The 18916-nt window shown below is 36.7% G+C and overlaps 1 protein-coding gene across 11 annotated transcripts in view; it reads right to left on the minus strand.

The window, feature by feature from the left end:
• Window positions 1-18916, minus strand: part of SLC4A4 (solute carrier family 4 member 4) — a 493252-nt gene that overhangs the window by 114218 nt on the left and 360118 nt on the right. For all 11 annotated transcript variants that reach the window (XM_065545104.2, XM_074039893.1, XM_065545105.2 and 8 more), the window contains 4 exons: window positions 15887-15974; window positions 13124-13278; window positions 12020-12133; window positions 9659-9833 (listed from right to left, as the gene is read on the minus strand). In XM_065545104.2, coding sequence (XP_065401176.1) covers window positions 9659-9833; window positions 12020-12133; window positions 13124-13278; window positions 15887-15974 — 532 coding nt within the window. The remainder of the gene's footprint in view (window positions 1-9658; window positions 9834-12019; window positions 12134-13123; window positions 13279-15886; window positions 15975-18916) is intronic.

Below are 18916 nucleotides of genomic sequence, written 5' to 3' on the forward strand. Positions count from 1 at the left end.
AGGCATTTCTACACCTGATTTCTCAGAGGAACAAATTTCCTAGCAATTTATGAGGCTGCGGACAGTTGAACTCTGAGGTGTGCAGCCACAGGATGCCACAAAGTGCTCCAGTCCATTTTGGTTGGGCTTTCATTCTATTCCACTTCTGATCATGTGACACCACTGTAGAAGAGTAGAAAGAGCAAACAACTGGCAGTCAGAAATCTGGAGTCGAGGCTCCGTTCTGCCAAAGAGAGCTGATGGTCTTAGAAATGTGACTTCACCTCAATCAATTTCAGTATTTTTATGGAGAGGAAAAATTGAGATACTAGGGTAGAGAACTGGACTCTGGAGTCAGACAATCCCAGATTGACATCTATACCATATTATTTCCTAGACCAATGACTTTAAGCAAGTTATTTAACTTACCTATGCTTCCTGGGGTTAGTATGCACGTTAGATAGATAATGTATGTAAGGTGCTTAGCATAGTCTCTGACTGACAAAATGATACATGGCAACAATATGTGTACTGTACGTATTTAAATATTAGATGACGGCCGGGCGTGGTGGCTCACACCTGTAATCCCAGCACTCCGGGAGGCTGAGGTGGACAGATCAATCTACCTGAGGTCAGGAGTTCGAGACCAGCCTGGCCAACATGGAGAAACTCTGCTTCTACTAAAAACACAAAAATTAGCCGGGCATGGTGGTGCACGCCTGTAGTCCCAGCTACTCAGGAGGCTGAGGCAGGAGAATTCCTTGAACCCAGGAGGCAGAGGTTGCAGTGAGCTGAGATCACGCTACTCCACTCCAGACTGGGTGACAGTCTCAAAAAAAAAAAAAAAAAAAAAAAAATGAGGACGTTGGACTGGATAGTCTGTAAGGTCTCTTCCAGGTGGCTCAGCACAAAGAGCCTGTCGTGGAGTCAGGGACATCTGAATTTAAATCTCAGTTCTACCAGCGACCAACTGGGTAACCTTTCTAAATCCTACTTCTCTTCTGTAAAATCAATAGCTACTTCACAGGATAATTATTTGGATAAAATGAAAGAATAATATGTAAAGAGCTAAGAACAGAGCCTCGTATAAAGCAGAGATACAATCTAATGTTGATTTCTTTTCCTTGGCTGCTTTTCATCACCTTCTTTTCAGACTCTCTCTATTATTTCTTTTTCCTTTAAGAGACGAAGCAGATAAAAAGAAATGATATGAAAAGATAAAATTAGTCTTCAGAAGAAACAGGTAAAAAAAAAGCCTCTTTAGGTCTACAGTATTTCCCAGAGCAAATTTTAAATCAACAGAAATCTTAAGTGGCAACACTATGGCCATTGAGAGCCCTTTTACATTCCTTTGCATCACACACAAGTCAATGATAATAAACAAAATAGCTTGTTTTACTTGACAGCAGTGAAGTCAAAATCGATATCCAAAAACATTTGTGAATATTTTTCAGCTTGCATTAGGGTACAAAATTAAACCAAGGATGGCCTGTGTTTTTTAAAAGTCAAGAAATTAGGACAAGTCCCAGAATAGTAAAACATATTTTTTACTAAAAGAAATTAGACCATAGGAGCAAGATTCTAAAAAAAATTAAAAGCCAACCACGATTTGTAATACCAGCATTTTATGTCTTTGAGCAACTTGGGACAAGGGCTGCCAAGGCCACCATTACCTGTCATGGCTAATGCAAAGCAAGCACATTCAAGATGATAAAACATTAAATATTAAAAATCTATGCTGTCAACTTTGACTTTATTGCAATTTGGTTTCTTCATATAACACTAAAAAGTGACTTTTGTTGTTTTATGTCCTTTTTATTAAGGACTTTATTATTTTGATTAATAATTATAACCCTGTTTAGGGAGGCTGAGTGACAAAAACAGAAGGGGAAAAAAGGCTGAGGAGAAAAGTGGCAGAACAGCCTAGGAAAACAAAAAATTTTCTCTTTTTTTTGACAATTTTCCACCCACTAAAGTATGGAAAATAAAGGTGGCATCAAATGATAAAGCTTTTACCAACATTACTGTCGTGTTTCAGGCTTTAGAAATTTTTTGTTTATAACAGTGAAAAGAAATGCCAGTCCTTGTGGTGGTATTCATAAGGAACTCTGCAGCATACTGAAAAATAAATTAGAAAATTAAATTTTTCTAGATAAGCCTTTGAAGCTAAAGTTTAGTTAAGAATTATGAGGTAGCCCAATGTCACTGGAAATAAGTAGTCAGAGAGGAATTACCTATCTGAGTTTTGATGTCAGGTCACCAGCATAAGCCAAACCACATGATCAAAAATAAGTGGAGAAATGATGCAAGTATCTAAAGCAAATTTGGGTCACATGGGAGTCATCTCAGAAGATTTTTTTAATACAAAAATACTGATTCTTTATTTCCACCCTAAACAATTAAATCAGAACCAATGAAGATAATGCCTAGGGATTTGGTATTTTTTTAAGTTCCCCAAGTGATTCCCATGTGCCCCAAATGTGAGATGTACCTCCCCTTCTCCTTCAGAATAGCAGTAACGATTGGTCACACAGACCATTCATCTACACTAGGGAAGGAGACTGGATATACAACCCTCATTTTTTATTTCCCCTGTGTAGCTACAGCCAATAAATCAGTGATTTCTGTCCTGACAGATCACAGCTGCCAAATCCTTATTGCCATCCACTCTGCCTAAACTACTTTGTCGTCATAAGCAGGATTTCTGTTTACAATGCCAGCAGGAAATGATGAAAAGGCAAGACTTGAAAGACGAATTATCTCCCTGCTTGAAGAAAAGTACAAGCCAAAAATCTTACCAACAGTTCCAAGTCTAATAGACTGGATGAGCAAGACATGGAGGGCTTTCTAATATTTTTTGTTTGTTTGAAGAGCTGTGAATATGTATCTAGATCATCGGAAACATTAGGCCCGTATAACCTTACACAAAAACCAATTCCAGATGGATAAAAAATTTCAATGAAAACAGAAAAGAACTAAAATATGTGGGTAAATATTTCTTTAATCTTGGGGTAGGGAAAGCCTTTCTAAATATATGATGAAAAGAAGAAACTAGTAAAAAACTGACAATTTTAGCTACATAAAAATTAAGATCTATACAGGAAAAGAAATCATAAATAAGGTTAAAAGACATGGCAGCTCTAAGAAAAATACAGTTTGTAATATTTCTCACAAGCAAAGAGAAAATATCCTTATTATACAAAGAGTTCTCATAAGGCAATGAAAAAAACCCTAAATGCCCCAAAAGGAAAATATACCAATGATACAAGTATAAAGAGTATAGACAATCAATAAAAATGCAAAAGGAGATTCACCCTCACTAAGTAATCAAAGAAATTAGAATTAAATTAAAATGAACCATTATTTTTCAACCCACAGAATGACAAAAATGAAAATATGGGACAAAATTCTGTTTTCACAAGGGTATAAGAAAATGGACATCTTTGTCTGTTATTGGTAGACGTACGAACTGGTATAGCCTTCTGTAGTGTATTTGAAACAAATATCAAAAAATAAAATGAGCATATCCTGCAATCATTCTGCTAGAAATTTGCCCTAGGAAGGTAATCTCAATAATAAACATGTAGTTAATCACCTACATTTTTTTTGTTTATAAAAAAACAGGAAAAACTAAAAGTCCACTAAGAGGGGCTCTGTTATAGTAAATTATAGCACATGCATCATGTGTATAAATATATGTAGTCATTAAAAATGATGTTAAATATTCATACTGAAGTGGAAAGACATCCATGAAATACTAAAATTATGTAACAGCATGTATAGGATTTTATTTATATAAAATCCTATATATCAATCTATCTGTATACACATGAACTTTAAGATATATGGGAAAATGCTCATGACAATGTTAATAATGATTAATTTATTTATATAAAGTCCTATATATCAATCTATCTGCATACACATGAATTTTAAGATGTATGGGAAAATGTTCACAACAATGTTAATAATGATTAATTCTGGTTGATGGGTTTCAGGGTCTACATATTTTGGGGGGATTTTTGGAATTTTCTACAATATATAATTATATCTTATTCTCAAAACAGTTGCAAACCAAACACAAAATAAGAATTAGAATTTAGCATCAGTTGAGACTCCCCACATCCCTGCCTAAATCACTATCATTTTCTGATCACCAAGAAAATAGGGTGGCAAAGGTCTTTCAAATAAAAAACCCACCAAATACACATTACTTAACCTCAATCAAACAGGATTTAATTTACAACTTGCCCATGAAGCAAAGCACATTATTTGAAGTTCCTTTAAAGAAGGAATAGCTAATGAATTTTAGAGGCAACCAGGTAATGCAGAATCCTTATTTTGTTGCTAAATAGGTCTATTTATTTTTACCTACCAAAATTGTGTCATTCCAACAGATTATCTCTACCTAACTTTGAAACTGGAATATGTTGATAGTGTAGACTAACGTCACCTTATATTTTCACTTCAAGGAGGAAATGCATTTTGGTGCCAAAGGACAACACTCAGCTAAATTGAAATTCTTGTACAATTCTCAATATAGTAAAGCAATTACCAATTTGCTTTAATCTTGCTGTTATAAATTACACATAATAGGCTTTGTAAAGATTCGTCTATCTTATCAAGGAACATCGCATGTGAATAAGAAATGATATAGTTCCAACTTAAGCAGGTTGATTAAATATTCTCAGCACAGCTTTATGTTAAAATAAAGTCTCAAATTTGGAGATGCCAACTATAAATGTTCCTTATTATGAGACAAGTTCCCTTAAAATGTGCTCTGTTAAGCTCCATAAATATCACAAAATTCACAGAATCTAAAAATCTTACTGTATTCTTTTGCTAAAAGGTTTGTGAAAATAGGATTATATTTACTCCTGGAAAAAAATTAAAATTACTTTCTTCACTCAGTCTTCACTCTAGACTGTGCTTATTCATTCACAATCAATGATGTAGTTTTAAATTAAAAGACTTTCTGTATTTCATAACACTAAAAGGAACAATTTTTTAAGTAAGACTTGTCACAAGGTATCAAAAATTATTCCTTACATAAGTATCTTGCCCATAGACTAAGTAATCCATAAATATTTGTTGATTTAATTTGCATTAAGGTTCCATTCAGACAGTACTTTGAATGAAAAACCAATGGTAGTAATACATTCTACTGAAATATATTTATACACTGACATTTAACAATGTAATTAGAAGTAGCTAAATGAATTGAGCAGTATACTCATTTGGCAACCAAGAGTATAAATGAATTGGCCCATCCATATGAACGGGTTCCGCATCAGTGGATTCAACCAACTCCAGATCAAAAATAGTCAGGAAAAACTAAAAATAAAACATAACAATATAACAATAAATGCTAATACAAAATTTAAAATATAGTATAACATATTTCATAGTATTTGCATTGTATTAGGCATTATAAGTAACCTAGAGATAAAGTATATGGATGTGCAAAGGTACTACACAAATAGTACCCCATTTTGTAAAAGAGATTTGCACATTGATGAATTTTGGTATCCATGGGAAGAAAAGGGGTCCTGGAACCAATCCTCTGCTGATAGCGAGGAATGACTGCAACAATGCAGTGAGTTGGCACACATGGTTACAGAGAGTTTAGTTGTGAAGGGGACATGTTTTTTAGGATGGTAAGGCTGAAAAGTCTTTGTTTACCTGACAATATGGCAAGGACACCAGAGCATTACTGTGGGACTTACTATAAGAAAAGGAAAATAAGAGTGTTGCACAATTCTCGGACTTCAGAAAGCTTATGTTCGAGTCCTCCATTGCTGAACTATAAAAAAGGGAAACAGTCACAAGTCAGGGTTGCATCTGAGATGAATGTAAGATCAACTCTTGGCTGAGTGGTTCAGTTATTCAAAGAAGCCCCAGCTAAAGTTTACTGCTGACATTTAACAAGAAATTTGTGAACACCCATTCTGTAAGTCCCAGAGTTCTCTCAGAGCAGCATAACGGGCAAAATGTGTACGCCAAACTAGTGAATTCATGCAATCATCTATGTCAGCATTATAATTGTATGATTGTACTTAGAGTCACTGTAGCCTCAACTCTTCTATTTTGAACATAATTTCATGGGAAATAATCTACATAGCTCCCAAAATAATCTGCTTCTAATTATATATGCATATATATATGCTCTAAGATAAATGCTTCAAGCAGGCAAGACCTTCTGAACAGAAGTTGGCAGAAGAGTTTGCTTAGACAACAGCCATGCAGTGACTCATCTGTGTTTTCACAACACGTTTCTACCCAGCACCCATGTCTATTTGTAGCCTGACAATAAAGGCCCTATGTGAACCATCTCTGAGCTGTCTGCCTTTAAAAGCAAGGACACTGTTCTCATTTGACTCATTTGAGCTGCCTGTACTTTTGAGAATAACCCACTGCCACATTTATGAAGGCATGTGACATAACTGCAGACTATTTCAGGCTCTGCCAATGCTTTTCTGCTTAGTCTTGGTCTACTGTTTAGAAAAGCAAGTGAAGCCAGAGGACTTCATCCCCTAAATAAGCCCACTACACCCCACTACTGGTATCTCTTGGGTGTAACTGTAAAAGACTGTTTTCATCAACACCCTACACTATAATTGGGATTCAAAATTGGAATTCCTGTCTATTTTGCTCATCTATCTTTATCTCCAGCACTTAAAACAGTGTCAAACACATAGTAGACACTCCATAAATATTTGCAATGAATGAATCAACTTCTGCCATAGACTTGTAAAATGACCTAGGCCTTAGCACCTAATCCATAAAATATTTTCTTATCCTGGTCCCAGGTCAAGAAGACTTCTCCTGCCAGAAAATCAAAAATTTTGTGTGGTAAAGTACACACCCTTTCAATCAAGAGATTACCTTCCACATATGAAATCACCTTACTCCCTAGTCCTTAAAATAGATAAAATTATTAATATTTGTTAAGTTTCAGTTCAACAAATTTAAATTAATAGTCATTAATTTTCTATCCCTCTTTTTCAGTGTTTTTGCCACTTACTGTGACTTCTAGATGTATCAAATTGTAGTCTAGGAGAAAGACATTACCAATATGTTTCTTAAAGGAAAAAAGCTTCAGAAGAGAGTGAAAAATATGTTCTTCAGTATTTTCAAACAATCCACCCACAGTTTCAGTGAAATTATCAATGTATGTTACAAAATTTATTAATAAAATAATCAAATTACATCTGGAAAATTTCCCCATACATTTGAAAGTCAACTCCTAGGAGTCACATCCAGCAAACGGTTATTTTAGTGGACTACTTAACATCCTGAAGCACTGAAAGTATTTACGTTTCTCCTGAAATCTTTAGAACACAGAAAATAGCTAATTCCACCAGCAAGGCCTTTCCCAGGTCATACATCACAGAGGAGAAAAATACCGATTAACTATGTATGTTACATAATAGAGTCCTCTACTTTCCCAAAACTTACTTATATGGAAGTTCATCCATCTAGGAGGGATCAAAACAGATCTGAACAGATTTCTTCTCTACAGTTAGATGCAACATTATAAAGCCAAGTCTTATGAGGTTGCAAAGAATTACAATTCAATTCAAAAAAGTCAATAAACTAATACACATAGGCAATATTGCAATGTCCCCATCTCAATGAGGATGTCCACCAAAAAATGTTTAAAAATTATCTGCACAACACAAGAAAGTCTCTATACATTCTGACAGACTGACAGACGGAAGACAGTTTTGTTCTTACCACCCTCTCAAAATCACAGCTTTCTTCTATTTTCTTAACATGTGGTTGCCTGTATTAACTTCTTCAAGCTGGCCATAGGGTGTTCCCCCAGTGCCATCTTCTCCATTTTTTTTTTCTTGAACGATCTGTTTTAGTTATCCTTATGCTGTCATTTAGATGAAGAATAGCTGTGCAACTTGGATATAGATCAACTTTTATAAAAATTCTATTACTGACATCACTCCTACAATTTAATGTATTCATTTTTGTCTTACAAATGAGAGGAAAGGAGACAAACACGCTCTGTGTATTTCATCTCTATGTCCCATTAGAGTTGGTTCTTATAACCCATGCTGCAGATCTCTCACTGGTAACACAGAGATATGTATTCTTTGACCAGCACGATGTTATTTTCTAAAATGTTAATCAGTTGCCAATATTTAAAAATCGCTGGTTTCACTAAGAATTAGAATTTTCAGCCTCTCTTTGAAGATCAGAGAATGAAGCAATACTGGGTACACATTCACATGGGAAAAAGCAAAGCTGAGTGGCAACTGCTTCTTTCTGATGGAGCATGAACTCTCAGAAGTCATCACAGTCTCCTCACTGTGAGAAAGTCCAAGTTAGCTATGTGAAGAAGTCGTGAGGAGAGTATCCAGACCCCAAATATTCTGGACATCCTAGCTTAGGCACCAACACATGAGTAAAGAAGCTGCTGCATGACCTCAACCTCTGCTGCCATCTGACTGCAAGTGGATGAGGGACCAAAGAGAGAACTACTCAGCTGAGCCAACTCACCATCCAAACCATGAAAGAGAGTCATCAAATGGTTGTTTCAAGCCTCTAAGTTTTGGGGTAACATGCTGCGAAGTGCTAGATAAGAACTAAAAGATAAAACTGCACTTGACAAACTAAAATACAATTGTATAATTTCTCCCTTTTTACTTAGGTCAACACAGATGTTATAATCTCCATAGTATTTTTGTATTTAGACAAAGATCTAAAATATGCATGTGCCCAGGAAAGAAAGCCAAAGTAGAAAAAAAGCAATCCTATGGAATCAGCTGCATTTTTTAAAAAATAAGCTGGCTGGCATCACTTAGAATACCACATATATTATACAATACTATACAGTAAAGTGGAAGAAAAAGTATGAAAAGGGCTTCAATCTGGTCCTTTTCATAGGAATATAACTTCATTCACTACTTTGTATTCATCACTTAGCACACTACCTTTTTTCAAATGATTGGATCAACTAAAAGTAATTTTGGACAAATTTTTCTGGTTGGTAGAGGGAACCAAAAACATCTTTTCTGTCACCAAAACTTTAGCTATTATTGTTGCAAAGGAAACGTAATGCTATCTGCGAAGTAACCAACTAATTGTGGTTACAATTAATCATAGAAAATAAGTCAAGCCAGAGTTGTTACAGCGTAACGAGAATCAGGTCCACCTACAGGAGATGTAACTGTTAGCTTGTATTCATTAAAACCAAATTTTACTGGTAAACATGCAAACCCAACTTTGAGCAAATCACTCAATGGTTCCATGCTATTTGCTCATGTGTAAAATTAAGCTAATCATACATTCCCGAAGAAAGTGTAATCATCAAGTTTAACAGAATATGTTTCACATAGTCAAAGTAGTAGAAGATCTAAACCTTGTGCACTGTACAAAATTAAAGCAGCTGATATGCTTTTGCCCAAATAGAATTGTATATCCTCATTTCCTTCCCTTCCTTTCCCCACTTGTGACTCAAGCCAGATTTCATCGAGCTATTTTTATAATTACTAAAATGCTGGAAATACAGCAGCAGGCCAGAAGCAAAGTAAAATGCAGCATCCAGCAAAAGAAAGAAAATCACGCTGAGTAACTGAAAGGCCATCTGCTTCTAACGGAGCTGTAGGGGTGAGGAAGGCAATCTGGGCTGTACTATTTGTGTCCTCCTCAAAACCATACCCACCTGCATGTTGTCAGTGGCATCCCCAAGCAGTCCTCCAAAAGTGATAGCATTAGTTACAGTTGCCAGATAAATGAAGAGAATTGCCGAAAGAGCTTGAATATTTAAAGCATCATAAAAATCACTGGCAAAAAATGGCGCTTTCCTCTTTATGTCTTTAATTAGTCCACCACAGAACCTGGGCAGAGAGAAGGCAAACATCCACTAAATGTAAAGTAAATTACCATCAAATTAATCAAGAAGTAACTCATTAAATCAAACATAACATATTTAAAATGCTTGAATCAGTGACAAGATACTACTTAACCACTTATGATGAAACCAGAAAACTATAAAGGAATAAATTTTCTTCTATCTCTTTCTTTTTGGGTCACCAAGTTAGGTGTCACATTTCCTGAAGACCAGCCAGTTGGTCTTTAGAAAAGAGTGAACTGTGTAAATACATTAACATTTTTCATTGCCTAGAGAAAAACATCCAAATATGTGAGCAGATCATATAAAGGCCCTTCATCATCTTGCCATAGTACCCTTTCCACTCTCATTCATTCATTCATTCACTCACTCATTTATTCATCCATTCTTTCATCCTCAATAAATGCCGTTAAGCACTTGAAATATGCCCACACTCTGGCACTCTTCTAAGTGCTGAGGACATAACAGTGAACAACATGTGTCAAAAAGACTCTGCTTTCATGGAGTTTACTCTGGGGACCAAAAGGAGGCAGACAATAAATGAATAAATGCAACACATAGTGATAAAAATCAAGAGAAAAATTAAATGGGGAAGAGCATTATGTAGTACTGGAGAAAAGGTGGTTGAAATTTTAGACAAAGTGACCAGAAAAGGTCTCCAAGAAGGCGACTTTAGGGTAAGGACCTGAAGGAACTAAGGGAGGAAGCCATGCAGGTGTGTGATGGGAGGAAATGCAGCTGAGCCGCATGACATGTGTCAGCAGGTCAGTTGAGTGACTTGCACATCAGTCTACTCACCCTCCCAACCAAACCTCAAACCTCAGTCTTCCCCAGGGTTTCTGCCTAGAATGCCCTATTCCAAAGCTCAACAGCTCTCTGAAGCCTTGACCTTGCACTTATAGTTCGTATTTCCACTCTTGGCTATCGCACTTTATTAGGATTGTCCATCTATCTGTCTGCGTACCCACTGGACCTTAGCCGCACTCAGTGCCCTGCTTCAGTTTTCTTAGTATTCACAGGGCTGTGCATGGTACCAGGCATACTACAGACACTCAGTTTAGCAAAGGTGAAATATAAAAGAATGAAATATATTCTGATTAAATTAAAAATTAAATCCCAAAACTCCTATCTGTAGAAAAAGGAAAGGCTATTCCTAATGGAAATAATTTTCAGAAAACTATTCAAAGAAAGGTTAGGGGAGGAGAGGAGAGAAGATTTTATGTTCTCTATCCTTTGAGAATAAAGGAGAGGGGAATAATGTCCTGTTAATTTGGGAGAGAAATCCAAGTGGGTCATCAGGAGAATGAAATAACTTCATTTCATTCAGATTCAATTGCACATTATAATGACATACCTTTTCATTTTCAAAAACCCTCCAGTGTTTTTAAAAAGCCATATCTTCATAAAATAAGTATCCCACTTAAAATCTTACTTAACACCCAATAAAAGGAAGAATCTAATGGGAGGGAAGGAAGAGTTATCATGGAAAGAAATTAGCTGAAGCAATTTAGGAAACCTGAATTTCCAACTGCAGGCTAAGGAGGCAGAACAGTGAGAACTCATTCCTGTATCATGTTACTCACTTTTAAATGCACATACAGGTGAGAAATGGAATTATGAAAGCCAAGAGGTTAAGGCTGGTACATCTGTCAGTCCTCTGCCAGCTCTCTGACCCTAACATGCCCTCAGTCATTCTCCCCTAGTTTCTCTGGCTTTGGTGCCAGCCCTACCACACACCAGACACTCTATTGCAGCCCACCCCACACACCCACCACACCCACATGGTCTGTCTCCCACCTCCTGTAGCACTTTCTTCAAACGTTGCCATTCTCTGTAAGGCCTTCTCTGACCACTCTTATCTAAAATTGGAATACAATACTCCCATCCTCAAAGTCCCTACTTCTGCCTTAATTTTCCTCATAAAACCATCACCACAGTTACTTATTCACTTATTGTTTATGTCTTCTCACTACAATACAAGATCCTTATGGGAATACAGTATCATTTAATTCACTGCTATATTCCCAGGGCCCGTGACAAATAGGTATACCGCAAATATTTGTTGACTGAACAAATGAACAAACTAGTGAATAATATGCTGATAGAAAGATGAAGGGAAATTTACGTTTAAGGAGAACCTCATCATGAATGGCAAAGGAAACTGTCAGTTACCGTCCAGTTCGCTGCAGTTCTTCACAATCCCCATGTCCTCCTCCTCCGTGTCCTCCATCATGGGGTGTATCCCCATTCATCTGAACATTCTCTCCACCTGAGTACATATTCTTTCTAAGCAAGACAACAGAGCCCAAGAGTATATTAGTTTATTTTATTCATTTGTTTCTTAGCTGTATCATACTCTGGCTAATGGAGAGATGGAGTGAAAACCCTTAAGGTGAAAGATTGTTATTTCTTTCTGCTATCTAACAGACGATTCTTTAAGTGTTACATTTAGAACCAATACAAACGACTGGATGAATAGGAAAGTTGAATGAACTGTGTGTGTGTGTGTGTGTGTGTGTGTGTGTGTGTGTATATATTTTTTTTTTTTTTTGAGATGGAGTTTTGCTTTGTCGCCCAGGCCAGACTGCAGTGGCGAGATCTCGGCTCACTGCAACCTCCGCCTCCCGGGTTCATGCCATTCTCCTGCCTCAGCCTCCTGAGTAGTTGGGACTAAGGCGCCCACCACCTCGCCCGGCTAATTTTTTGTATTTTCAGTAGAGACGGGGTTTCACCGTGTTAGCCCAGATGGTCTCAATCTCCTGACCTCGTGATCCGCTCGCCTTGGCCTCCCAAAGTGCTGGGATTATAGGTGTGAGCCACCGTGCCCGGCCATGAACTGTGTATCTTAAAAGAGGGAAACTGTTTCAACTGGGAAAAAATAGATTTCTAGAAAATTGTTTCTCTTCAACTATTTTACCCAATTTCTTAACCGTGTACATCTACAAGGACTCATCTTCAGTAAATTTGTGTTTCCAGAAATACAGGGGGTCCCCAAAACATCCCCTAAGAATGTCTGTGATACATTCCCATGTAGTAATCTGAGATCTCCAATATATAATAACTGAAGAACATCATACCACATAACATTTATTTTACAGTGTCAAGGAAATGTGAAACCAAGGCACACAAGTGATCTATCTGAGAAAATACATCCAGTTAAACAGGAACCTGAAAATATTAGAACAATAGGTTGACTTCACTTTTTTTTTTTTTAAATACAACCTCCTTCTCAGGGTCATCCCAGCAACTGAAAATTATCAACTGCCTATAATTTACCTTTTGTCAGAGGATGGAAGACTCTTAGGAGGCTCTATCCTAATTGCTGGATCCCATTCCCCAGGTGGAAGGACAATGACTTCATCTAGGAACTCATCAATACCAGCAATCAGGTCGTGCCTGTCTTTTGCTTTATAAGCAATGTCATGGAACACCTAAAGAATAATAAAAGATGTGTTCATCCAAAAAGAGAACGCTGTACATGCTTCACACCATGTCCAGCCTGAAGAAGGCAGCCCGTAACAACTGTGCCATTAATATTAATCCAGCCACGCTCTGAGAGTCCCTATTATTCAGCCTGTCACCCAAAACATAGGCATTCAGACTATGATTTCAAAGAATAGAGGCAGAGGCCTAAAGAAACAGCTATGTTTTTATGTGTTTTTTTTTTTCCTACCAATAACACAGAACAACATTGCCTTTCAGCTCCCACTGGTATGTACCACTACTGATACAGTTGCTATGGAAGCCGGATTAAAATGGCTTGGAGAAATACACTGAAGAGTCACTCCCTGAAATAAAAACTACTGGGATAAAAATTGCTGATAACTCAAGAAGGAAAAGATCAAGCTGAGTGTTAAGATCGGGTTAAGACCCAAACACTGAGTTCTCAAACACATAATGTGAGACATTTAAAAAAGAAAAATCTGGGCTATATTGGCAGCACATTAACCAAAGGGCCTTAAATAGTCGATCATCTGTCTATCTTTTAGCAAGGCAACAACTAACCCATCTAATGCAGCAAGTGCTTCGTATCTTTTATACAGATCTCCAAAGAAAGAGGTTCCAAAATGTACACAATCCTTTCTGTCAATCATTCCATGTTTCTAACACAGCTGATGAACTGAAATTTCTTTACACATAACCTAAATCTTTCATACTTCATAAGTCAAATTCTTTAGTCTTCAGAAGAGAAGATGGTCCCACTTCTCAAGGAAAAGAATTTTTAAAAGCTATCAATTAAGTAACATTTAATGGTCTGGGGGTTGTGGGGTTGAGGGGAGGGTGACACAAAATGCCAGCACATAATCTGTGGCTGATACAGCCATCCTCAACCTTATTTTCTCTTGCTGTTTCCCATGATAGAGGCTGGAAAGTCACAGATTCACTTTCCTAGCCAACTGTGCAGATGAAAGATGAACAATTTCAACTAATAAGATATAAGAAAAAGGTTGTCTGGGAAAGCTCTAGAATACCTGTTTAAAAAGGGAGATACAGCTAGCATTACCACACCGTTCTTCCTACTTTGAATAAATACAGATAAGATGACTGGAGCTGATGGTAGGCAATGTCGTTTTACCATACTGACAGGAAAAAAAAAAAACCATGCTATTTTAAGACCATAAATTTAGCAAGAGCCTTCGCTCTTGATTTATCATTAAGCCATTATGTTAAAATAACCCCAGCAACTACCTGCCTCCAAACTTCCAAATAAATCCCAAATTGTTTAAGCCACTCTAAATCTCACTTGTTAAAGTTTCTTAATTGATACATCTAAGGAGAAAGTATTTTTTAAAACAGAGCTAAATTATAAAAATGCAAAAAATAAAATGAATCCACTGAGATGAGTAAAATAAATGTTCTCTTGAGGGGAAAAAGCAGCATAGCCATAAAGCTCTCAGTCCCAGAATAAAATAGCTACCTGAGTAATAACCACATGGAACATCTATAACTAAGGTACCCCTTTCTCTAGTTAACACATAGAAAAACCGACAAATCAAGCAATGAAGCAAAAGCAACACATTTGGGGGAATAGTAAGCCAGAAAGACCCAGGAGCAGAAACGAATGATCCTCTATTCTAACAGTATTTCTCCTCCTATGGGAATAGTTCAGAGTTTTGTCATATCTCAAATGCAAGTAACAACATCCAGGCTGTTATGAAAATAAATGGGGTCATAATTCCAAAGTACCTGTATAGATACTCTGCCATAATGGTTGCTAATGCATTTTTAGATGTGTATCATTCCTTCCCACAAAATAAGAAAACCATAAAAACATGTACTTTCTGACACCTAAGAAAAAATGCATTATCCATTTTATTAGACATTATTTTACAGAACCCATCATGTCTGAAACAATATAGTATATAGACATTTGAATTCCCAGAATTAGTGTATTAAAACTTCAAGAGACAAAGTTTAAATTAATACAATGACCTTGAACTTTTTTTTTTCTTTCTTTTTGAGATGGAATCTCGCTTTGTTGCCCAGGCTGGAGTGCAGTGGCGCGATCTCAGCTCACTGCAACCTCTGCATCCCAGGTTCTAGCGATTCTCTTGATTCAGCCTTCTGGGTAGCTGGCATTACAGGCATACACCACCAGGCCTGGCTAATTTTTGTGTTTTTAGTAGAGACGGGGTTTCACCAGGTTGGCCAGGCTGGTCTCAAACTCCTGACCTCAGGTGATCCACCCACCTCAGCCTCCCAAAGTGCTGGGATTACAGGCGTAAGCCACCGTGCCCAGCTGACTGTGAACTTTTTAAAGAATATTTAACATATATCAGTTTTAATAAATGAAAATATTTGGCAAAAGAAATACAAATATGTTTTATTCCAACAGAGTTTAGGATCCCATAGAAAACCAAAAGGCATGCCTTGAAACCATATAGGATTCAGCTCACTTGTCTCAAATGACTGTACCTCAGGTTATAAGGAAGTGTAGTAACCACATAATTCTAACTGAATAAATTATCACTGCCAATTCACAGTATGACAACAACACAAGTAGGACATTCACAGAACTCCATCTTCCTGATTTCCTACCTCATCAGACATCAGGGTGGCAATGGCTCTGCCAATCTCATGGTAGGACTTGGCTTTCCCCTTAGGACCTAAGAGAATGAACAAGAACCTAATGGAAAAGGAAAGAAGCAAAGGCTATAACACACATTTCATCAACCTCAACATACATAAAACTCAGAAATGTTTAACTTAGTTCATTACAAGGTTAGGTCTAGAATTCACCTTTACAACAAAGGTAACATATTATTGGTAATACAGAATATACTTTTTTGCACTATTGCAAAACACAGTTCATTGTTCAGTTTATTTGGAAGCAAATGAGAATTTAGCATAGAAACCTGAGAAGCTTCTTCACTGAGCAGGAAAGGTGCACTTCAAGCACTTAATATGAGTCATTCAATCTTTCTATTTTAAACTTTTTTTCTCTCTCCATTTCTACTGATTTTCGGAATCTTTGGAACAAACCCATTAAGCACAATAACTAGAAAGACTTAGTGCATCTTCACATTTCTCTGACTTTTCCTTACCCAATATGGGCAGTGACAGATGATCGTCTCCACACTTTTAAGAAATATTTCTACTCAGAAGTGACTGGGAATCAGCAAAAACCAAGTCCTCTACAAGTAAGCCACATGCTGACAGCCAAAGTAAGGAAAGAGAAATATAAGAGAAATTCAAAATAAAGCATCATTCACAGACAGTCAAAACTCTTTTGTGGGTGTCCTCTTGTCATTTACCAATATTTTTTTCTTCATAATGCACAAAACATTGCTCCATAGCAAACAAGTCCTGAGACATGCAATAACAAATTTAACCCCACTTCGGTTCACCTCTAATCATGTTGGAAAAAAATCCCTCACTGATCACACAGGGCCTTTGCCTTTGTGGCATGTCAGCACTGGGGTTGAGGGAATCTGATAAGTAAATGGGTAAGAAAAAATTTACAAAAAATATACAAAAGGTGGCACTGGATAAATCCCACCTTGATATTGATCATGTATCAGCTAACAGGGAGATAATGAGGACAATAAAAATGATAACATCATATGCCTGCCCAGCTTGTAAGGCCTCCAAAGCACTTCACATTCATCACTTTATTTACATTTCCATATGACCCTCTGCAATAAAGAAGGTATCCTATTCCCATTTAATGGTGAGGAAAGTGAGGCTGATGGAGGTTAATGGAAGAGCTCAAGATCTGTGCCTAGTAAATGACAAAGAGCAGATATATCGGCATTCTTACCTCCTGTTCTTTTCACCACATATTTCTGTCTAATACTACCCACCCAACTGATATACCAAGGTTGTGATTTAACAGAAGTCCAAAAATGACTTCCACAGGTCACTCTGGGGAAAGAACTTCTCGATGCTTAGCCAGGGACAAGAAATCTTAGGTAAGATTTTTACGGTACCAGAAACGGCTTGTCATTTTGCTTAGCAGAATTTTATTTTTAACTTACTTATTTATGTACCTCACTTCAAATGAAAAAGGACTGACAGCAAATACTTTAAAAAATGTTTGGGTCTGTTCTAAAATGCCCTTGAATGTATAATTACTTTTTTTTTAATCATAAAATTCAACCCAAAAGGGATTCTAAAATCCCAGAAATTAAGAATGTGAAAAGGATCTGAAAGTTTGAATACTCAGGTTTTATACCAGAATAACCATAAAACCACTTAGCACTTATTTGCTTAGAAACCAGTTCTGAAGTGAAGTAGTACACTCACTTTCACGTGTTACCATAGTAGATAGCAATCAGCAAGCACCAAAGTCTGTTCAAATATGAAGGAAGTCATTATTTGAATTGAATTTCAGCTCTTCTAACACTGAAGTTCAATTGACACTGAACTTTTGTTCCTTTGAAGCTGGCCCCTAATTATATGCCACTACGTATAGTATTATAAAGTGCTTCTTTGGGACTGTGAAATGCATTTTTCTAAAGGGACTGATCAATGATTTGAGTGCAACAAACACAAAAAATATTTAATGATTAAGGCAAAATAGTGCTTTAATCACATTCAGAAACACAAATACTGGTCACATTTCTCAATTTATTTTGCCTGTCTACAAATGGTCATCTTTCAATTCAATAAGGGTGTGGGTTTAGGCGAAAAGGAGCAGATGCTGTGCCACAAGGGAAAATATCTAACACCTGGATCCTTAGTACATTTTTAAATAATGGATTTCTTCTACTTCCATTTATTATTATCTTCAAATATCTAAATACTAACTTTTCAGTAATGCATAATATCCAAAACTTTTCCAAATGCTCTGTATCTCTTCCTACCTCTCCCCAGCGCCTCCATCATGATTATAGCTTACAAATACACATTATGGAAATGTATTTATCAACTGGCACATGAGTTAATTATCAGGTTGACTATATAACAACAAAGCCAAAACACTGTCCAGTTAGTAAGAAAACATTATTAATAGTCCTCAAGCATAAACTTTGGCAGGCAATGGGTATTCCAACAGCTGATAGAGTAATGAATGGAGCCTCCAAGTTACATCCTATGAGAGGAGGACAGACATTTTCTGCAAAATATTTACTCTTTATTCTCTGCTAAATAGAACCAGTCAAAGAATGAAAGGAAGCAGCAGATCAATGGTGTCTACACGACAGCAATAAACCCAGTATATGAGAATTATATTGGTTTAGTAACACAGATATAAAAGTAGTATTCCTTTTTCCTGGGTAATGCAATTTTTATGTTTTAAAGAAGGTATTTCTTCATTAATGGAATAACACCAAGTGCCAAACCAACACGGTGGATATACCAGTTAAAATGTTCACATTACTCCAATCAGGAATAATTCAGTAAATCTGCCTCCTTAAAATGACACGTAGAGAGAATCCAAGCATTCATAAGCAGCAGGAAACATAACCTCCAGCCAAAATGTCATCTGGAGGAGTTGAGACCCTTAAGAAGCTTCTAATCTGGACCTCATTATTGAAATGGGATGAGAAACCTGAGAAAACTGAACACAAAACAATCCAGCAAGTCGAAGTTCCCTCTGCCTGAAATATGTTTTCTCTCCTTTAACCT

Source organism: Macaca fascicularis, chromosome 5, assembly GCF_037993035.2.
Source record: "Macaca fascicularis isolate 582-1 chromosome 5, T2T-MFA8v1.1".
In the NCBI taxonomy this organism is placed as follows: Eukaryota; Metazoa; Chordata; class Mammalia; order Primates; family Cercopithecidae; genus Macaca; species Macaca fascicularis.